This window comes from Colossoma macropomum, unplaced genomic scaffold, assembly GCF_904425465.1.
Source record: "Colossoma macropomum unplaced genomic scaffold, Colossoma_macropomum, whole genome shotgun sequence".
Classification (NCBI taxonomy): domain Eukaryota; kingdom Metazoa; phylum Chordata; class Actinopteri; order Characiformes; family Serrasalmidae; genus Colossoma; species Colossoma macropomum.
The window spans coordinates 20,973,644-20,996,898 of NW_023494797.1; the positions used below are offsets into that span (position 1 = coordinate 20,973,644).

General features: G+C 40.8%; 1 protein-coding gene across 1 annotated transcript; it reads right to left on the minus strand.

The window, feature by feature from the left end:
* Positions 1-3,452: 3,452 nt before the first annotated feature.
* ccne1 (cyclin E1) lies at positions 3,453-23,222 on the minus strand. Its single transcript, XM_036584489.1, has 12 exons — positions 22,902-23,222; positions 22,254-22,307; positions 19,600-19,687; positions 19,445-19,507; positions 15,225-15,388; positions 11,814-11,949; positions 11,422-11,568; positions 10,214-10,309; positions 8,583-8,717; positions 7,945-8,056; positions 7,061-7,218; positions 3,453-4,198 (listed from the first exon to the last, which is right to left on the minus strand). The coding sequence occupies exons 2-12, from the start codon at positions 22,268-22,270 to the stop codon at positions 4,082-4,084; spliced, it is 1,233 nt and encodes a 410-aa protein (XP_036440382.1). The 5' UTR covers positions 22,271-22,307; positions 22,902-23,222; the 3' UTR covers positions 3,453-4,081.
* Positions 23,223-23,255: the final 33 nt, after the last annotated feature.

Sequence of the window (23,255 nt, forward strand, 5' to 3'; positions counted from 1 at the left end):
CCTCCCAGCTGCACCGTGTGGGTTTAGTTACAGACTGAACTGGGGACAGACATAATATACAGAATTTAGCAGATACTTACAAAAGATTGGGTTAAAAACTTCATAAATGTGAGCTTAAATGAGTGAATATGGTAAGAATCCGCTCCTTTTAGTGTTATTGTTTATTATAAACAATGTTTCCGTGATATAAACTGATGTATTTGGTGATTAAATATGTAAAATGCAGAAATTCTGCGCGCCTGTTTAATTATAATCATAATAGAGTCAGGTTAGGTGTGTCATCAAGCTGTGAGCTCGTTCTAAAGAGAACCTGCTGGTTCTGCCGAAGGACAAAAGAGGCCGTTGAACGAGTAACAGCTGCTGCGTGCAGCCCCCCACCCCACGGCATGCTGGGAAATCCCCCCATTCAGCTCCAATCTGCTCAGAACAGCTGACAGTGAGACGACCAGAGAAGAGCTTCAGCTCTGATCGGAGACAATCTACACTAAATCATGGCATTTGTTGGACCTAAAAAGTTGATTTTTTATAATTAGAGCTTTATTTAACGATGATATTATTAGAACGTTCATTTACGGTCTTTTATAGCAAACTCTGCTCATTATCATACAGAAACAGCTGGGATGAGTGAGCTGTGTTTACTGTTTTGACACCAGTTATTTTAAAAGTGCTATAGGAATAAAACCATATCTTAAAAATTAGAATGAGAACAGCGTTACGGCTCTTAAGAGTGCGGTAAACCCTCGTCCACTGAGCGCTGTGGTAAATGACCACTGTCCAGGCAGCTGTTGGGGAAAGTGCAGCACTTAAAGGCCCAAAACAGACACTGACATCTAGCGGATTAACTGTGACTCTCAGAGAGATTCAGCTCTTCCAGGCCTGCAGTTCATTTAGATTTAATTTAGATGTTTTATATGTTTACTGATTTAGATGTTTACTGATTTAGATGTTTACTGATTTAGATGTTTACTCCAAAACACACCAGCCTGAGTCGCTCTTAGTTATTTCAACTATACAGGTAAATCCGGCACAACAGCTGCCTGAAAGAAACACGCCCCAGATAGCGAGCGTACATATCGGTCCGCTGGCTTCATCAGGTCGGCACCCCACTGACTGTTTGCCACTGCTGGTCCCCCCCCCGGACCACCAAGGACCTACCTAGTTTTTAATCTCCCCAAACAGATTTTAAATGCACAGAGACTTTTATTTTACTTTTATTTCCACTTTACTGAGAGGAAATAATGACGAGGCCTGATTTAAAATGATTTTATAGAAAATGTTGCTGACTCTGAGATAGATTAGAATTATTTACTAAAGTTTACAAAGTATGAATAAAGAAAAGAAGGAAGGAAAAATCAGTAAACTGGACTGAGAGTGGAAAAGTGAGTGATGATCAGTGGAATTTTGTCTATGACTCTGCTTGGCCACTTGTGGACCGCCTAGAAAATGCTGAGCAAAACGCCAGCGGACCGCCAGATTTGCCATCAGTGGGCCGACAGTGGTCCACTATCCACTTGCTATCAGGGGCTACATACAGGTATTATACAGCTATATAATTCATACATTTTTATACAGGGGTCTAACAAAACATACTGATTTCTATCATAGCGCGTTAGCTTGTGTCCAACATAGACAGTGGCTATGTTAACTCAGGGCCGGTACGTTAGCTTTTTGCTAGAGTGTTAGCTCAGGGCGGGTACGTTAGCTTTTAGCTAGCGTGTTAGCTCAGGGCCTATACGTTAGCTTTTGGCTAGCGTGTTAGCTCAGGGCCGGTACGTTAGCTTTTAGCTAGCGCGTTAGCTCAGGGCCGGTACATTAGCTTTTGGCTGGCGGGCTGGCTCAGGGCCGGTACATTAGCTTGTGGCTAGCGCGTTAGCTCAGGGCCGGTACGTTAGCTTTTAGCTAGCGTGTTAGCTCAGCACCGGTACGTTAGCTTTTAGCTAGCGTGTTAGCTCAGGGCCGGTACGTTAGCTTTTGACTAGCGTGTTAGCTCAGGGCCGGTACGTTAGCTTTTTGCTAGCGTGTTAGCTCAGGGCCGATACGTTAGCTTTTAGCTAGCGTGTTAGCTCAGGGCCAGTACATTAGCTTTTAGCTAGCATGTTAGCTCAGGGCCGGTACATTAGCTTTTAGCTAGCGCGTTAGCTCAGGGCCGGTACATTAGCTTTTGGCTGGCGGGCTGGCTCAGGGCCGGTACATTAGCTTGTGGCTAGCGTGTTAGCTCAGGGCCGGTACATTAGCTTTTAGCTAGCGTGTTAGCTCAGCACCGGTACGTTAGCTTTAGCTAGCGTGTTAGCTCAGGGCCGGTACGTTAGCTTTTGACTAGCGTGTTAGCTCGGGGCCGGTACGTTAGCTTTTTGCTAGCGTGTTAGCTCAGGGCCGATACGTTAGCTTTTTGCTAGCGTGTTAGCTCAGGGCCGGTACGTTAGCTTCTAGCTAGCGTGTTAGCTCAGGGCCGGTACGTTAGCTTTTAGCTAGCGCGTTAGCTCAGGGCCGGTGCATTAGCTTTTAGCTAGCGTGTTAGCTCAGGGCCGGTACATTAGCTTTTAGCTAGCGTGTTAGATCAGGGCCGGTATATTAGCTTGTGGCTAGCACGCTTCTGGAAAGTGTGTTAGCTCCCTGATAGCAAGAGGATGGTGGACCTCTGTCAGCCCACCGATGACAAAGCTGGCGATCTGCTCAGCGTTTTCCAGGCGGTGGTGGAGTCAGTCACATTTTCCTTTTACAGTCCAGTTTACTGATTTTTCCTTCCTTCTTTTCTTTAGTTATACTTTGTAAATTAGTTTAGTAAATAATTCTAATCTATCACAGCACAGCGTCACAGAATCATTTATCAGGCCTAGTCATTATTTTTTTCTCTGAGTTGTTTGTAATATTTGCCTAAGTTTATTTTCCAAAATAAAAGTCTCTGTGCATTTAAAATCTGTTTGATGGGATTCAAAACTAGTTAGAGCTTGTTTGCAAGACAGTAATCTGGATGGTCCAAGGCTGGACTAAGAGTAGCAAACAGTCAGTGGGGTGCCGACCTTATCAAGCCAGCGGGCTGATATATGCTCACTATCTGCTCATGGCCAACACATTAGCTTGTTTGCCAAGTTTAACATGCCATAAAAACAAAGACTATAAAATGTGCCACAACTATACTGGCTATATTTTGTTAATTTCTTTTAAGTGGAACTTTGTTTACTTTCTATTTTTAAGTTGACCTGCTATGGAATTAAAATAACTTCATATTTTTGTGACATAACTTGGAATAATGTCTTATCCATGTAATATTCACTTGTTTACTTGAAATTTAATGGCATTATTTTGACATAGTATCTCAACAAATCAAGAAAGTAAGTTATTATTTTGATGCACTTCCAGAAACAGAAGGAGGAAAAATCTGTCTGGCGAGAAGAGGCTGCTAAAATCCACAGCAGTAACAAAGTCAAACATACAGTCCAGAAATGTGCGTTTAGACTTTTATTTTGTCTTATAAAATACATAAAAGTAGCAGCATCTCATTTAAAATCAGAAAAAAAAAATAATTTTGGTAAAAGTCACACTCAGGAGCCAACCAGAAGAAGAAGAAGAAAAAAAGTTAAAATATATCTCGTAGCTTCTGAAGCTGAAATCCAGAACAGCCGTGAGTTCTGGCAGGATTTCCTCTGTAGTCTGAACCTCACACTCGTTCACACTCTCTCTCTCTTTCTCTCTCTCTCTCACACACACACACTAATTTATTTCGGGTTTTTCTGTCCATCGTCCACCCCACCACCTTTAGCAGCAATCAGGGCAAACAGACGCTCTGAAGTTCTGGCAGGTGGGTCTGCGTTTGTCCCTCCAGGGAAAAATAACCATTAAACAAAACAAAAAAAAAGCCATCAAAACCCTCAAAGGGTGTTTCAAGTCTGGACATTAGAAATAAAAATAGAGTTTGCAGGTTGCTGGCTGTGCATGCTGGGAGAAGCTGATGCTCGTGTTGACCCTATAATAGCTTTGCTCTGCTCTGCTGATGCTCCGTCGCTCCACCGTGCCGCGCTCACATTCCACGATCTGGGCCGCGTCCCAATCCCACAGCGGAGGACCGCGCAGTGAGGAGCGGTCAGCAGGACGATCCCTCGGGCTTCTCGCTGCTGGGTGGAGGCGTCAGGACTCCGGAGGGAACGGGAGATCTCTGGCTGCGTTCCAAATCCACCAGCTCATACGCATACACCCTCCCCTGAGGAAGCAACACAGGAAGACTCAGAATAGAGAACAGCAGAGGAAAAGTAAACAGAAGTGCATGAAACGTAACAGAAAAGGGGGCCGTGTTTAAGTCCTGCAGCCTCCGCAGACTCAACAAAACAAAACCTTCGGCTTTGAATAGAGGCGGCAATTTGATGATATTTTATTGTAATGTGATTCATCACAATGTGTGTTTTGTGCGCATCGTGAAAACAGGAGTGCAGATCTGTGACCTGAAAGTAAATTGACTTGAATTAAGAACCTTTAGATTCTGTAAAACTAAACGGGCGACTCAAACAGGCGATTCGATTCAGTGATTCCAGCAGAGCCTCTTCTGCTGCTTTGCGTATAAAGGACGCTGTTCACAGCCTGAAAACTGTGTATTCGTCCAAATAAAGGACGTCTGCTGCTTCTTTTACAAACCGGTTTCTCACCAATGAATTATGAATTATAAACGATGCATCGGGAAAACTGATGAATAGTTACACTGGAGTGTATGATTACTTCAAAAACACTAAACTAAATTTTAATTAAAAAGAGCATAATTACTCCTGGATTAATTCATTACGTGCACCTTGATGATATCATCGCCAAACCTCAAACTAAGTGATATATTATAAACGTGAAGCCAATATGGGAGAATTTCACAGAGCAGGTCTTCAATCAGCTGGATACATTATTTGTCTAAAAGTCTGTAAACTCCAGCGTTTCTTCTGAAATGAAGGTGTTAATAGTGAGTTTGTGCTGCAGAAACAGCCTCTACTCTTCTGGGAAGGCTCTAAATGTTGAACATTGCTGTGAGGATTTGATTGAGCACTGGTGTGGTCAGGTTCTGATGTTGGATGGTCAGTTCTGGATCACTCCAATTCATCCCAAAGGTACTGGATGGAGCTCCATCACTCCAGAAAACACAGTTCCACTGCTCCACTGCTCCACAGCCCAGTGCTGGGGGGCTTTATACCCCTCCAGCCCACACTCTGCATTGAGTCAGTAGTTTTTAAATGGACATGAGACAATCTTGATCATTTTTAAATAGTTGTGGCAATGCAAAGCAAACACCACTTACTTTTTAACAGCTTTTATGTTTATGGAAGACTATTTTGGCATAATGTGGCCTTGATTGGCTTCACAGTGGCAGTTCTGGCTATGAAAGGAGAATTTTCCAGCTCTTCACTGTGTGAGTAACTTAAGAAGTATTTTAGTACATCCTCAGCTACACGTGGCTCAAAGCCAATGGCAGCAAGTAATCCGTCTCAGTTTTAGAAGGACTGTAATTTGCTGCCGTCAGAACAAAACCTTTTATCTCCATTTCAGTCATTTTTCAGTTTGACATAATTTGAAAATACCTGTTTCTCTTTACATTGTGTGTAAATTTCATGATGAAAGGACCAAAAGAAATGGCCAGAAATTACTTGGAACATAATCTGGTTACATTGACTTACATTGAAAGTAAAGTCTGTTTTTTCTTTATCCTGTAAAGTTACCATTTTGGAGATACGAGGTTTTGATCCAATAGCAGTGTAGAGTTGGTTTTAAATTTTGCTTTGATACTTAAAATATCCTTATTAACCCTATTAGGATGTTGGTTCACGTTTTATGTGTCACAAGATAATAATAATAATAATAATAATAAAGTTTGCACAAGATCTGCTTGTCCTTTTAAATAAAGTATGCAAATTATAACTATAATAATGGCCATTTTTGATAACCTTGCTGTAAGAGGTCTACAGGAGGACGTTTCTACTGGACAATCCTCACTTTTGGCTGAAGTTATTAGCTTTTTGAGAAATCCTGCTGTGTGAGAGTCTCTGAACTCACCAGCACGGCTTCTGAACACCTTAAACAGCCTTCAGGTTCAGACAAGCCTGAGCTTACAGCGGCAGTGCTCAGCCACAAGAAGCTTTAAGCCAGGGTTCTCAAACTGGTCCTCAGGGCTCCACAGACGGTCCATGTTCTTACTCTATCTCTACAGCTCCTTTCACACAAACTATTACGCAGGTTTTAATGGTGGTTTAACAGGAAGGGGTTCTGTGCGAACGTGATCCGGTGTCAAAAGACCCAGAACAACACCTGGGAGACAAGCAGGTGTCTGAACAGAAGCTGCTTCATTCAATAGGACCAGTTATGCTCCCTTTGTGCTGTTGAGAAGTGTTTAAGTACCGTCGATGTGCTCAGAAAAACATAGTGGGACATACTGTGACCAAATTCATCATAATGATGATAATTTTCATTATTTATAAGTATTTTTGTGAAGAAGATTAACAGCAGCAGGCTGTTTACATTTCAGAAGTATTTTAGTACATCCTCAGCTACACGTGACTCAAAGCTAATGGCAGCAAGTAATTCGTCTCGGTTTTAGAAGGACTGTAATTCGCTGCCGTCAGAACAAAACGTTTTTCAGTTTGACATAATTTGAAAATACCTGTTGGTCTTTACATAGTGTGTAAAAGAAACGGCCCAAAATTACTTGGGAAAAAATCTGGTTACATTAACTTACATTGAAAATAAAGTAGTTTTTTTTCCTTTCTCCTGTAAAGTTACCATTTTGGAGATTTTCGTTATTTATACGTATTTTTGTGATTAATATTAAGGAACGAAGAAGCAGCTTACTCAGTTTACACTGAGAATGTTCACCAGGACTTTAGCGGGTGCGAATGAACGCGTCCATCCCAGTAAAATGCTGCTGCTGCATGAGTGAAAGATGAAGCCTGAACATCATCGGTAAAAGTAAACTGACGATGTCCCAGGTTTTGTGTCTGAAAAGGGCTTTAAAATGTTGTGAGTTGGGACAGAACAAAAACGTGGAGCATCCGAAAATCAGTTTGAGATGCTTTAAAGTAAACCAGCGAGAACTCACCAGCCACTCCAGGTACGGCGCGTGCGTTTGGATGTTGTGCGTGTCGTCCTGCGGGATGCCTTTAAACGCCTTCAGAGACGAGCTGCCCGCTTCCCGAATCGACATGGCGAACGGCACCATCCACCTCACACAGTGCTCCACATCACTCCACTTGAACCCTGAGACACAAACAAAAACAGTCAGCATGGACGCCACTCAAAGAGCAGAGATGATAAAAATCCATCACTAAAATGTAGCCTATAATTTTCCTGTACATATCTTCCAATCCTGACACAAACATGGAAAAACATAGAAACTGGGACTAAATCTACCTGGATTAGTATTACAGATAAACATTTATTCCCGTAGAGCTATAAATGCAGTAAAACCCAGCATTGCCTATACATTCTGCTCTTCTTGAGTTCAATAAACACCATCAAATATCAAAATCTAAACATCTGCCTGATAGTGATCATTAAGATTCTGATACCATCATGTAACCCTAATTAAAAGAATTAAGGGATCAGAAAACAAATCACCCGAATGTGACTTTTTTTGTTTTTTGGCGTGTCTAATTGACTGTTATTCCCAAAGTGTATTTTGGAATGGTAGTCAATTATAATCTATTATAAATTCAATAAAATGTGCATTCGTTTTAGACCAAAATTGATAAATAAATAAATAATTCTTCTTTATTGTGCTTGTCTATATCCAACAGGTGTATTTAGTCCATTTTATTAAATAAATATTTTTGTATTGCACGAAAAATAATTGAATAATTGAATCAAATTTGAGATGCATCAAATTGAGCTGTAGAGTTGTAAAGAGCTGTAAAGAGCTGTCGTCTAATTAGTCTGAGATTCAGACTCATGAAAATGCTCATGTAAGCATAAAATCAGACCTACCTGAGACTTTCATCACAAGCTCCAGTGAAGAGAAGTGGAATAATGCGGATGCTGCCAGCAAACTGTATGAAAACTCCAGACTTTTCACATCCAGAATGCACAAATCCAGGAGCTACATGACAAGAGAGGGAAAAAATGTGGTTAATTACTACTAAAAAAAACATAACATTTTTGTACCTAAATAATTTCTTTGGATTATATAATTACATCGAAAAGCAAAAGGTAGGAAAAAGGTGTTCACATTTGATTTATTTGAGGTTTGTAAATAATGCCTTTACAGAGCCGCTGTGAGTAATGTTTATTAATTTATCACTACAAAGATCATTATTATGATGAAAAACGCTACATTGTGCAGCTCTACTGCATTGCATATATTTATATTTGTTTACTACCCCCAATTTATGCACCATCAAATGAAGAATAAATGCAACTGTATTTGGGCAATAAAGTGATAATCATCTAAAACAGCCTTTTAGTCAATAGACCAACAAAACAAAGCACTAAGATGCTCAACTGAACTCCTCAGAGTTTCTCTTTGAACAGCAGCAGCTACAGCGTTCGTTCTTCACATGTTCTCTACATGGCGTCAGAGCGTCAGTGTGAATGGGGGGGGGGGGGGGGTTACACGGTAACTGTACCTCAGCGATCTGCACGAACGTAGCCTGGGGGTACTGCGGCATGAGAACCTCACCAGAGTCCTTCAGATACGCCATCTGCATGTAGATGTTGATCCAGGCCACTGGAGTTAAAGGACTCAGACTCCACTTCAGTTCCTAAAGGAAAGAAACGCAGGCAAAGGTTTATTTTTATTGTTGTTATTTTATATATATATATATATATATATATATATATATATAAAAACAAACAAACAAACAAACAAACTCTATCCTTCACAAAATTAACAATATAAACAAAAGAGCCCAAAATATAAACAAAATTCCCCTATAAGAATATTTTACACATATTGCACATGGAGTATTGATTATATTGCATAAAGTTATGGTGATAAATTCAGTTTACTTTCTGTAACTGTGTGAGGTTTAACTATTATTAAATGTGTGAAATCTATTATTATTAAAAAAAAAGAAACAGATAAATTGTATATTATTTTTATTATTAAATCATAGTAGTTTCCCCTCTTTCCCCAAATGTATTCAATCAGCTGGGACTTCTTCAGCGTCTGAAGTTTACTTGTTTAGTTTTAGCACTGGAGCTATGAGGCTAAAGTAGCTAACATCTAATGGAAGCTTATATCCCACTGATTAGCATGGTGCTAACTGCCTGCTTAAAACCATCACAAACCATTTTAGTGAATTTGGCTTCCACTTTCATATTCACCTTAAATGGTGCACAGTGTGGGGTCTCAGTCTCAAGGTGGAACAGGAAACTTTCAGGCCCAATCCCATTTCACCCCTCACCCCTACCACTGAGCCCTTAGCCCTCTGTTTTGTGTGTTCATGTCTAGGGGTAGGGTGTCCCAATTCTTGAGATAGAGGGGTGGGGTGAAGTGTTGGGGCTACATGATCCTCCAAACAGAGGTTTTTCAGAGACTCCAAACAGAGTTATGAGAAAAAAATGGCAAGATGGAGAACAAGAGACCAAAGAAACCCACAAATGTGAGAATTTTCTCTGTTAAAAATTATGATAACCATCTTATTCTCTTAGTTTAATGTTGTTTCAGTGTATTATGCATGTTTTCTTCATAACAAGCATTAAAAAATAAATAAATAAATAAAAAGAAAATGCTAATACCATGCTAATGTCTCGGTAGCTAGCTAACTTTCCCTGTTCCACCTTAAATAGTCCAGCAGTTCAGACGCCTGAAGCGCCAGAATGTAACTGCTGCTCCATTTAAGGTGGAACGGGAAAATTCGAACAAGAAGCTGGTGAATATCCGACTTCATCTTCATATCACTGAAGAATTAGGGGTGGGTGATAATAAATAATTGCCCCCCTCTTTGAAGATCATATGATCCCTAAATGTAACTAAAGCCCAGCAGTGAGGAGCTGAACTTTACCCTCCTCTGCTGTCACTGTAGACTGGCAGGGTCGCCTACAGAGCAGCGCTGGTAGCTGTTAATGAAGTGATGCTCTTTTATTTGAGGGTCCCATTTCAGAGGGAAGATTTCAACCACTACCCTGTAACTCAGTTCCAAGGGGTTAGGGTGACACTCAAAAACAAGGGGTAGGGATAAAAAGAAGAAATGGGATAGGGCCTTAGTCAAAATATCTCTTCAGTGTCAAAGAAAAGCAAGTTTAAAGTGGTTACCTTCATGATGATGACCTCCATGCTAAGAATCTCCTCCCCCGTGCACGCTCCGTCAGTAACGTACGCAAACTGGTGCACCTTCGGGGGGTAAATTTCCTGTAGAGGGGGGAAGGGAACATTTCTGTTTAGTGTTGGGTGTGATGTGAACGTTTATCCCCATCATATTAAAATACCTAGTAATACGTACATTTTATACTGTCAAAAAAGTTGTTCTAGCAGCTTAAAGTAAAGTGACTACGGCTCAAATCACATCACAGCAGCAAAGAGCTTCCCGGTGTAGAAGGGTCATTCAACAGAAACGTCCATCTTTGTGTCCCTAGTGTTTACAGATATATTACACTTAAACATTTTAGGGTAACAATTTTTTACATTTTCAAATAAAACAATAAGTTATTTTAACAATTACACCTTCTTGAGCCTCAATTTAGCAATATTGGTTTTTAAATCAATCATATAGAATTCCAAGCACCACAGAAGAGCTCGTCCCCACAGTCATGTGTGAAGGCTGAGGCCACATTTTGAAGAAAGAACATGTTTTTCTGCAATTTTAACTGTAATAATCTATACACGACTACGAAATATATGATTTAAATGACAAAGAAAACAAATGCTAAATATCATAAAATATTTAATGAAAGTTCCCCAGGAGTCGTGTCACTGGTGTTACTGCATAACAAAAATCTCTTATTTTGGAATAAAAGTCACACTGATGACATCACTCGACTTCCTTTTACCTGTTTTCTGAGGATCTATGAAGAAAAGCTCATGGTGAGTCCACTGTGTCTTTCAGTTATCAGAGATTTTCTCATTTAGCTCATGATTTCATATGAAGCTTTTAGCTGAAGTCGACCGACTTTATTCTGAGGTAATTGTGAAAAAATAGAACACAAATGGATTAAATTCCATATTTTAGTGGATATTCCATGACTGACAACATGTGGTTTGATGCTCTGTAGCAGTTATTTTGTAAAATGCATTGTTCGTTAAAAATGTCTCTGGTGTTCCTTTATTATGTGGAACACCAATGAGGATCAGTAACACCAGTGACTCCTATGGAGAGATAGAAAAGTGGATGTTTCTATAGAATGACCCACACACGCAAACAATAACACAAAAATACCTGACTAATCAGATCTGATCTATGCAAATTCAAATGACTCGATTGGACCTTCCAGCCGTTTAAGCTGGATGAACTCAGGGAGACGTACCTCCATCTTGGCGGCGATGAACAGAGCGGAAATGCCGATGAGCTGCAGCGTACTTTTACAGACGTCCTCTTGCGTGGCCATGAAACGATCAAAGTAATCCTGGCCCAAATAAAACGTCTCCCTGTGTAGCTTATACACCTCGCACACCTGAGAAAGAGGAGAAATAACACCTTCAGCTCTCCACCCTGCGACGGCCTGATAAGAGAAAACTGATCAGTGATTAAGATGTTATTTCTAGCCAGCTGTAATCCAATTCCTCATCAATCCGCATCTCAATAGGAACGGCCTGCAGACACGCCTGCAGTTGAACCCCTCGTGTACATTCTCCTTCTAATGAGATTAAATTAGCACGTGTTAACGGCCCGAATCGTTTGAGGACGATGTTTACTGACCTCCATGAGCCAGTCCAGCAGAATGGCCCTCATTTTGGGCTGAAGGTTCGGGTGTCTCTCCATGACGTGCGTGTCGTGAGGATAGAGCTTGTCTTTTTTGAGTAAGTTGCTCCAAACGTCATCTTTACTGGCCCAGCTGTGAGAAATCAGCGGAAAAAGAAGGAACATCAGCTTTTGATGTGCAGTTAATATAATTATGTACTAAATCTGCTGATGGAGCTTTTAAGATCTCTTTTCAGGGGTGTAACGATTCAGAACAGAAATCGGTACGATGTGATACAGCGGTGTCTCCATTTGATACATTTTTCGATGTAGCTTAAAAAAGAATGGCTGAAAATGTGCCTTCTGTTAATGTGCTAACGTTGCCAGTAAATTACAGCAATCTGCATAATAAAAGCATTTGACAAATTTTATTCATGCTTTATAGTGTCACAATCCAACAAGCAACAAACTAACACACTACAGCAGTTTAGCCCCACCCATTCACACTGAAGTTACAAGGAGTGGGACAATACAGGGCAGCCAACCAGAGCAGACGTTGTTTACATATATCAGTCCCTAAAGACACAGTAACAAACAGCCTGTTTGTCTATTAGATGTTTCAATGTAAAAACCTCAAAACACACAAAATAAACTGAAATGTATTTATTTTGAAGTTGTGCTACAGTTAAAAACACCACAATTACACATTTACTCAAAATATCTGCATGCATATTTAAATACACCAATCCGTATGCATGTATATTAGCATATATTTAGACATTCAAATATACAGTTAAATTTATATAGAGCATATATTGCATCAGTGATTTCTATATACTGAAATATATGTACATTATTTTGGTTAGGTACTTAGCATTGCACACACCAGAACAACATGTTTACACTTATAATCTGAACAGTGCTGGGGATAATTTACTTAATTTCATTGTTTTATAAAGAATAGTCAATTTAACCTTTTAAACTCCTTGGGACCACCGGTGGTTCCAAAACGCACTTCGTCATATTCTTCATAACTTTCATATTTCATAAGCTACATTCAAAAGGTGGGGGTCGTATGAGGCTGTAACTGTCTTCTTTCCAGTCAAATAGATGGGTGATGTAGTTTTAAACCCTAATAATAAAAGAAGCTGAACTAAAAGAAGTCGACCCATTTTTCCACAAATCTGGGCTATAAACTATAAACAGATGGCGTCTCTTCAGTGATCTGCTCTGTAAACATTATTTTTATAAAATAATACAAAGAGCGTCTAAGATTTTTGGCTTTCAGCAGTAAATTGTAAGCATATAGCAATGTGTGATCATAAAACACATGTTCTGTTAATCTGAGGGGAGCTTTTACAAAAATAATAATAATAATAATAATAATAATAATAATAATAATAATAAATTAAATTAAAATTTATATTGAATAATTTGCCTTACGATTTGGTCATGTAAATTCAGATGGAAAAACCAAAATGTACTCTGGTCAATAAGACATTAAATTATACATATGTAATTTTTTTTAAATTCTTTTATAATAATGTAAAAAAGCAAACCACACACACACACACACACACACACACACACACCACTACCTGGGTGACTGACACTGTGATACTACATTTCTGTCCCGTCCCATTCCTAATCAGAACAAAGGTCTTTGTGTGATTCACGTCAAGCAGAACCAGATTTAATTCACAGTTTTTGCTGAATGTCTGTGTGGATGTTTTACGGCAGGTCAGCCTGTCAGGCAGGAACAAGAACCACATCAGCACGTTTACAGGTACAAAATGAGGCCTAAGACTTCTGCACAGTGCTGTCTCTAACGTTAATGTATAATATGGACGAAACAGCACTGCAATCACACTGATGCAAATTGTGACTGCAACACACCCTCTGATATTAAAAACACGTTACTGAATTAACAAAGATTGGATTACAAGAACATGTTGGTTCAACAAAACTGCTCTGGAGCTGTAAAAGACATGTGGTATGCAAATGAGCTTGAGCCCTCAGGTCAATCACAGTTTGAGCTGTGGGCATCCTGACCAGGGCTCATTTGCATACCACATGCCTTTTATAATGGCCAACCTCACAATAACAATTAAAGGGCCAATATAATGTAAAGCTAATGTAATAATGTAAAGTTAGTTCTGGTCACGCGAGCTGATTGGTTGAGAAGCGTTCTAACTGTGCTGTTATTTCACCATAACATCACGTTTTTTTCCACAAACACTATCACTCTGCTGAGACGCCGTTGCTAAGCAACGACTTTGACAGCTGTAGGAGACGCTCAAGACATTTGAGCGTTTTTACTTCTTACTTTGCCACAAACAGAAAATGGACACTTTTAAGACCACATTTAACCGACAGCCGATTTGGTCAGACTCTGAAGATGAGACGACACTAAATTCCCAAACTGTCATCACCACTGAGCAGCTTTTCAGTCGGCAGCTGAGACAGAAGAACAGCTGAACAACCTGGAATCAGCCAGAAATGAACCCAACACCATTCGCCAAACTAAATGGGCTGTAAGATGCTTTACAGACTGGCTGGAACAAAACAACATTAATACTGATCTGACAAAACTGAGCTGAACTTGATATTGCGGCAGTTTTAACGGCTCAGTCTGATTTGGTCAGACTCTGAAGATCAGACTACACGTTTGGCGAATGGTGTTGGGTTCATTTCTGGCTGATTCCAGGTTGTTTAGCTGTTCTTCTGTCTCAGCTGGCGACTGAAAAGCTGCTCAGTGGTGATGACAGTTTGGGAATTTAGTGTAAGGAGCTGGAGAACGAACTGCCGGCTGTGCAGCGAGTGGGCGGAGCTCGTTACTCTGATGTAGCAACAAGCTGCTCGTTAAGGAACTATAATTTGGTGAAGGAACTGCGAACATTAAAACATATTAAACGCCGCGTTCACGGCCCAGTTTATTAATTTATTACTTTATTTATTTAAACTGTTGTATAAAAGCAACAGAACACTCGAGGAGTGTGTTATCGCCAGTAACATCACGGCTGTGATGATCTACGGCGACCAAATCACAGCCGTGATGTTATTTCACGCTGACACACTCCCTCTGTGTTCTATTGCTTAAATATATATTCACGTATTCTGACTACAGTAATTTAGCCCCACCCCCTCAAGCTAAAGTTATAAGGTGTGTTACAGCACAGACGGCTTTTTGAAGAAAGCCAATCATAACCGAGCTCATTTACATATCTTAGTCTTAAAGTCACAGAAACAGAAACAGCCTGGGGACAAAGCAATGCTGTAAAACGCTTATATAAAAATAAATGGCTCTTTCTGACCGCACAAATGTCGTAAGCGGACCTCAACGGACCGAATGAATGTGGTTATGGGGCCTGTAAACAATATATTAAACAGCTTTGAAACGTAACGTCTCAAACACAATAAGAGGCTCACCACAGGGCGGGCAGGGGGGACGGCCGTGTGGGGGTGACGAAAATATTCCTGGAGGTGTACTGAGTGAATCCCACGCTGCTGATGGCAACCGGTTCCTCAACCTCATCTGGCGTTGGAATCCGCCTACACGGGCTTGTGCAACTTATGCTGGGATTCCAGCTTGTCTGAGCAGGACCAGAGGAGAAAGAGAGGAGGAGAAAAAAAAGGAGAAATAAAGAGGGAGTTCCCTAACGGATAAAAACAACACATGACCATCCTCACTGGCACAAGGACAACTTCAATGCCATTAAGACCTCTTTTCTATTCCAAACAGGCCTCGACACAACCATTTCACAGTCATTCAGTCGTCTGTGGAAGACTAAAGAAAGACACATTCAAATCAGGACAGACATGAAATAGCCCCCTTGACCCTGTTCTTCAGTGGTCAGGACCCCCATGGACCCTCACAGAGCAGGTACTATTTGGGTGGTGGATCATTCTCAGCACTGCAGTAACACTGACGTGGTGGTGGTGTGTTAGTGTGTTAGTGTGTGTTGTGCTGGTCTGAGTGGATCAGACACAGCAGTGCTGCTGGAGTTTTTAAACACCTCAGTGTCGCTGCTGGACTGAGAATAGTCCACCAACCAAAAATATCCAGCCAACAGCGTCCTGTGGGCAGCGTCCTGTGACCACTGATGAAGGACTAGAGGATGACCAACACAAACTGTGCAGCAGCAGATGAGCTATCGTCTCTGACTTTACATCAACAAGGTGGACAGACAAGGTAGGAGTGTCTAATAGAGTGCACAGTGAGTGGACACAGTGTTTAAAAACTCCAGCAGCACTGCTGTGTCTGATCCACTCAGACCAGCACAACACACACTAACACACCACCACCACATCAGTGTTACTGCAGTGCTGAGAACCACCCAAATAGTACCTGCTCTGTGAGGGTCCATGGGGGTCCTCAAGTGCATGTAAATGCAATGAATGGATTACTGACAGAATCAGATTTTCTGCACTTATCAGATTATTAGGTGGATGTAAACGCACTTATTATCAGGTTTTAAGTGGGGGAAAATTAAACCTAATGAAACAGAGCTTGAGACCTGCTTGTAGACGAGTTAGACCAATCGGAAGCAACCAGACACCCCCGTGTGCTGTGACATCACAACCCCAAGAAGCCAGAAAAAGTGAGAAAGTGGACATGCTGGACTTTTCGGCATTAAAAATAAAGAAATAAAATTAATAAATAAAATAAATAAATAAAGTAGACAATCACAATCGCAAAACTGGCCTTTGGTTTGGTTGCTGTCCTTTTCTGTTTTGTGCTCCCAGCTCCCAGTACTGAGAACCTGACAGTGAGTCATTTACTGGGAGCTAAAAGAACGGCTTAAAATGTACATCAACAAAATATTTACATTTTCTGTCTGTAAATGTTTCCTGTCTGATTATCGTTTACTGTGTAAGATTCTCTTCAGCCTTAAATTTAGAGAAACCGAAAAAAAAACAACCAAATTAAAAACCACACCCAGTGTATACTCTTAAAGTGTGCACTGTTAAAAATAAGGGAACGCCTAAAGAACCTTCCACTGGACGTTTCTCTGAAGATCAAAGCTTGTACATGAGATGTAAGTACACAAAAGGTTTTACTCCAGCTTAAAGGCCAAGAACCACGCAGGAACCTTTATTTATACGAGTGCAGTGCAGCAGCACTCAGGAAGCGTCGGTTCATTAACTTCATTAATGTTGACATTATGTTTAAATCAGCATTAGAGAAATTAATCATTGATTAGTTTCAAAAATATTAGGACACTGCACAGCACCAACAAAGCTGTTTAAGTAGGATCAGCTTTACTGATTGAGTGTGGATTGTGGTCAGCAGCTACTCACTTAAAAAACCTGAAGTATTTACCTTAAGGAATCAATTTAAAGCTGTAATGAAACTTTTGCAACTGTCAGAAACATAAACTCTCTGGATTCCCACCTGCCTTTTCACTTAAAGGGCCCAAATCAAGAAAAACTGAATTTACAAGACAAACAGTTCACTTCCCAGTCCATACGCATACATTTACGCTGTAAAACCAGCCGTTTGGAACTCATTGTGTTTGTAATGACTTGAAAATCATTTACTTGCGATTACTTACGGCTTTAGCGTTAGCAGGGTAAAACTAACTTTCGCTCCATATAGCTACTGCAGAAGCGTAGACATCTACAATGCTCAAACACTGAGCTACAACAGACATACGTTTTCGTGCACTGTCATGACAAACAGTGAGAACAGAAAGTGGACGGAAGCCCCTGATTTAACTGGCACCAGCTAAACGTGGAGCAGGTTCTGTGACACGTTTACAGCAAGCCAGCGATTTCTCTAATATTATAAACGCAAACCAAAACTTTTATTGTTAAGTCTATTTTAAAGACCTCGTTTAAGCTCCCTTTTAGCTTATGGTAGGCTAGCAGGCTACAGCGCTAATTAGCTAGCCTACCATTAGCAGTTCGAGGAGCAGCAGCTTCATATGAGCAGCAAACTTTAAAGCTAGCTGGTAAAGTTCCAGTGGTTGACAGCTGGACTCACCCACAATGTATTCGAGTTCACCGCAAAAAGCGAACGTTATTCGGCCACTTCTTTGGTTCGTGTCCTCGGATTCTTTAAACTGTTCTCTGACGCTGCAGCCTCGGTCTGATGAGTCTCTTCTAATGTTTTGGTACAGAAACATCAGACTAAATGTTTATGAGTCTCAGCAGCGCGAAATCATGACGAATGTTGAGTTGGACTGACGTAAAAGTCGCATGAATTCCAATCTGCCTGTTCAGAGGCAGTCGCACTGCCGCAGATCGGATACGTATCGGATTTCAGTACCACATATGAAAGCGTCTCAAATCGGAATTGAAAATGTCAGATTCAGTGTGTTTATCTGTTCACACTGACACACATCTGTGTCACATTTGAGGAAAAAGATCGGATTTGGGCCACTTTTACCTGCTGGGTAAACGTAGCCTTTTGATTTCCATTTTCTGATCCCTGTAAGGTTTCTGCCATAATGTGCCAGCTAACGTCAGCTGTTTGTACCAAGCTGATCATGTAAGAATCACTTCATTGACGGTTTATTGCCTCATTAGCTTTTTAAAGAGGAGTACAAAATTAGCTGGGGATGCAGAAAAGCTGCTTTATGTTATCCGGGTGATCCAGTTTGGGATAACAGCTACTGTTAGCCGTAGCTTCTAGCCAGCGTAGCTAGCTTAATATAAACAGAGTCCATCAAATTCCTGCTACATATAAAAGTTCTTGTGTCTTTTGAAAACAGAAATGTTGCAGAAATCGCTGGCGTGTTGTAGAAGGACACACAGACTGCTTGATGTGAGCAGCTGCAGCAGTAAAAACAAGGCTCACACACATTCAGCATCTTAGCTCCGCCCACTCACACTGAAGTTATAAGGAGTGTTTCAGCCCAGACTGCTTTCAGTATGTTAAATGTCCACAAACATTATAAGTGGACTTCAAGGGGATAGGAACTTTAAGTAAAGGGGAAAGGTTAAAAAGGGGAATTCCACCAATCTTTCAAAATTCCTGCAGAATTAAATGGTTAAGATGTAGACAGAGTTGTGAACTTGAACACTACTGGACTGGCGCGAGTTTAGGCTTGGTGAAGAACCCCCCAGAACACACCTGTACACTTCAAACACTGTAATGTGACCTTAAAGGGCCATTCCACCAATTTTTCTAAATTCCTGCATAATGAAATGGTTAAGATGTAAACAGAGTGGTTTGGTGTGAAACGCTCTGTTCTAGAGAAACTTACCCAGTCAGAACTGTTCACAGTGGTGGTGATAGGAACCAGACGTCCACCTCTAAAAGCTCCCACACAGAAAGTTACGACATGAAATGGTTATGAATTCACTGCCTGATGACTGAGACACTGTTTTATGATAGTTCTGAGAACCTAAACTCCATTCATGGTGGAGGGATACATGCAGGGCGCTGGGAGACAAAATAGTCCCCAAAGAAAACTTATTATTTCAGATTTTCCACTATTTTCCATCATCAACATTCCATATAAACTCAGAAGACTCGTGTAGGTTCACTGGTGGTTCTGGATAGTGAATAAAATGGCTATATTTGTGTTGTAGTCATGGCGACCCCTGGTTCCTATCACCACCACTGTAAAGGCATCTGAACCATTTCAAGGATATGTTTATCACTGCAGGCCTACAACATCAGCAAAGCCTCACTCCCTTACCGGGGATGGACACTGCTTCTTTCTGGTCATCTCTGCAACTTCCTCGTCTGGATCTTGTAAATGCTGCAGGCATTCAAAACAAACAAGAGTTAATATTAAGCTGGAGCTGATTATTTTGCTTTAGTCTGCTGAACAGCACACAGTGCTAAACTCACAATAGCAACATCTGCCTTTCTCTTCCTGGAGCGAGCTGTGGGGTTTTTAGGAGTTTCATCTGGAGTGCCTTTCACTTCTGTGTCTAGCCTGTGGAAAATGAAGTGAATTAGTGTTGCTATTTCAAACTAAATTACCTCATCAATGCTCATTGTAAATACAGGGAGATTCACTCGAAAGAGGCCCCGAATATTCTGTAATAACTCTCTCTAGGACGAAGCAATCTGAACAAAACATGCAATGTGCTCCTCAGTATATGGAGCTTCGAACAAGCCGGGATGCCCCTGCGTCAGCGCGACGAGGTAGACGCCGGACAGCCATCGCAACGTTTAACCTCTCTAATGCTTGCTGATGCGTTCAGGAACGTGGAGTGCCACATCGAAATGTGTCTGGCAGAAAACAGAGATGACTTCCAGCATCACATGTGATGCAATCGATTACACATACATCAAGGTATGTAGCCTATTTTTTGGGTTCAGACTGCTTCATCCTAACGAGAGCTACAGCAGAATATTCCGGGCCTCTTTCCAGTGAATCTCCCTGTATAATTTGTTACCGGGTGAAATCTCAAAGCTCAAAATTGAAGATACTGATCTTGTAACAACAAGACATTCAGAAAGTCGTTAATCAACCACTAAAAGGACCATATTTAAAAAAAAACCTCAATAAATCTGTGCACCAGAGAAAAAATGTTTTTATTTAATTTTTAATTAATGTTGTGCTAAAACCCCAACTGTTTATTCAAAATATGCAAAAACTTCAGCAGTAAAATACAGGCACTTGCAGTAGACCTTGAAATATTACATGAATACTTGAAATATTCAAAATTTAAATGCTCAGTTTTTTTAAACCTGCCTATTTGCTTGAACTAAACACCTGACGTCCTTTCACTGCTGCAAGTTCATTAAGACTTGGGCTCAGATTCTGAGCTGCTGAGCTGACATTAAGTGTTATGTTGGTTGAGCTGCAGCTGCGTTTGGTCGTATGACTGGTGTGGAACTGTATAGAACTGAGGTGTAACCGCTGTCCAATAGACTGTTGTTGGTGTAGGAGAGTCCAAGCACACATTATATTGCAGTGCATGCTGGGGACTGTAGTGCAGTGCACTGTGAAACAGGCTAAAATTAACAGAGAACTGAAATACATTTGTGGGCCGAATAGGATTGCGTCACGGGCCGGGCCTCGTGTTTAACACACGGGCAATAAGGTAAAAGAAACTCATCTCAAGAAGCTTCACAGAATCCACCCAGACAATGCACATCTTCTGCACTACCATATTAACGCAGTGCCACAGTGCACTTTCTGCAACTCTGAACTGGAAACAAATGTACATTTGTTTTTGTTTTCCTGTGTTTATTCAGCAGATTTTTGTAATGAGGCATTTTTTTTAAAATCTTTCCAAGTTATTCCGCATTATTAAGACAATGATGTCACTGCTTTTGCTTATTAACAACAGATCTTTATTTCATTGATGAGGTTTATAGACCTGCTGGGAAAACTCCCTTTGCACAAAGCCAAAATCTGTTCATCACAGATTTAACACTGCTGTGTGATTCCTAGTCTATCATTCTCTACACTAACATGGTTCTTTAAGGGTTCTTTAGTAAAGGGAATGGTTCTATTTACAATAATGAGGTCTATATAGAAGCTTTTCATCCTTAAATGGTCTGTTGCATGGTGAAATGGTTCTTCAGATTGTTGTATATGGTTGTATCTAGCACTAGTGCTTGATTGTATCTAGCACTAGTGCTTGATTGTATCTAGCACTGGTGCTAGATACAATCATATAAAGATTTAACAATACTGTGTGATTCCTAGTCTAACATTCTCCACACTAAGATGGTTCTTCAAGGGTTCTTTAGTAAAGGGAATGGTTCTGTTTACAATCATGAGGTCTATATAGAAGCTTTTCATGCTTAAATGGTCCCTTGCATGGTGACATGGTTCTTCAGATTGTTGTATAGGGTTGTATCTAGCACCAAAAAGTGTGCTAGATACAACCATATAAAGATTTAACAACACTGTGTGATTCCTAGTCTAACATTCTCTACACTAAGATGGTTCTTCAAGGGTTCTACAGTAAATAGAACCATTCCCTTTAGGTCTACACAGAAGCTTTTCATGCTTAAATGGTCCCTTGCATGGTGAGACTGTTGTATATGGTTGTATCTAGCACCAAAAAGGGTTCTTGTATTGTTACAAGCTTGACATCACAACAGAACCCTTTTTGGTGCTACAGAGAACCATATATGAAGCACATTCTCCACTAATCTGAAGACCCATTTCACCATGCAGAGAACCATTTAAGCATGACATTACTCTGTATGGAACTAACTGTTCTAAACCCATTAACTAAAGAACCCTTGAGGAACCATGTTTAAGAGTGAGGCCACAGAGACTTTTGCTTCTCCTTCCTGAAAAGACGGCCAGTGCTGTTCATGATTTTTTCCTCTTCCCATACTGATTTTTTGGTATTATACGATTTGAGATTGATTGATTGATTGATTGATTGTTTAATTAAATAAATAATTAGCATGTTGCTAATGCAAAGGACGAGGAAACACAATGTGGTGCTACTGCTAACCAGCAAACTCCCATCTGCTACTTCAGCCCCACTGCAACTCGTTTAAAAGCAAGCAAAAAAATCAACACTTACACTTTCTTACTGGGCATTATATCCGCGCGCGTGTCTCCCCTGAGTACAGAGAGCCTAAAAAACAAAATAAAAGTCTTTATTGAGTTTATTTAGGATTTTTTTTACCCCCACATGTCCTGAGCTTTCCTTTCTCTCCCAACCCCCATTCCTTATGCTAAAGGCTACTGAAGTGCAGCAGGAACGACACCAAATACAGACAGACATGCAAATTCTTTACTGAAAATTTAAAAAAATATATATGATTTACTTTGTTAGAAACAGAAAAGTTTATAAAGGTTGAGGTTCACACAGGAAGACAATGAAAAAAGAAGTAAAGAAAAAAAGAAAGAAGCTGAGGTCAGCTTCCTACTCGCCAACTTTCTTGTTCGAATTGTCCCGTTCCACCTTAAATGGTGCAGTAGTTGCATTCAGGCGACGGAGGCACAATGTAACTGCTGCACCATTTAAGGTGGAACGGGACAATTCGAACAAGAAAGCTGGCGAGTAGGAAACCAAGCTTAGCCTTGTAAAAAGAGAAACTGATGCACAAACAACCCTCCCCGCATCTGTCTCCCGTGTTTCTACACGAAAAGCGAACCAAAACAAGCCGAGTATGTTTATAAAGCCCCTCTAACTCGGCGTAGAGTGTGAACCCCCCTCCATTCTCACCTCACACAGACTCTCAGTGCAGCTCCAGCTCCCCTGCGACCCTCAGACGAGTGAATCCCGACCCGCAGCTGCCGCTTTCTTCCTCTCTTTTTCAGTCTCTGAGTCTCAGTCACGGCGCTTTTTCCTCCTCTCTCGCTCCCACTCTCTCCCCGCGCGCCAACTCCACTTTTATCTTTCCCTTTTGCGCCTGCGTGCGCCGGGGAGCCGATGCGCGCGCGCGCGCGCAGCAAAACACACAAAATTACAAAAATAAAGAAAAAAAAAACAAAGAAAAGCCCCCCGCTTCGCGCGAGAGCGCACCTGGGCGTATGTAATGAAGGTGCCGCGCTTAGGGCTGATAAATAATAAAGCGCG

Coding starts and splice junctions, on each gene's coding strand:
- ccne1 (XM_036584489.1), bottom strand. Junction 8,718..10,213: donor TGGAGGTCATCATCATGAAG/GTAACCACTTTA, acceptor TCTTTCCTTTAG/GAACTGAAGTGGAGTCTGAG. Junction 8,057..8,582: donor CGTTCGTGCAGATCGCTGAG/GTACAGTTACCG, acceptor CTTGTCATGTAG/CTCCTGGATTTGTGCATTCT.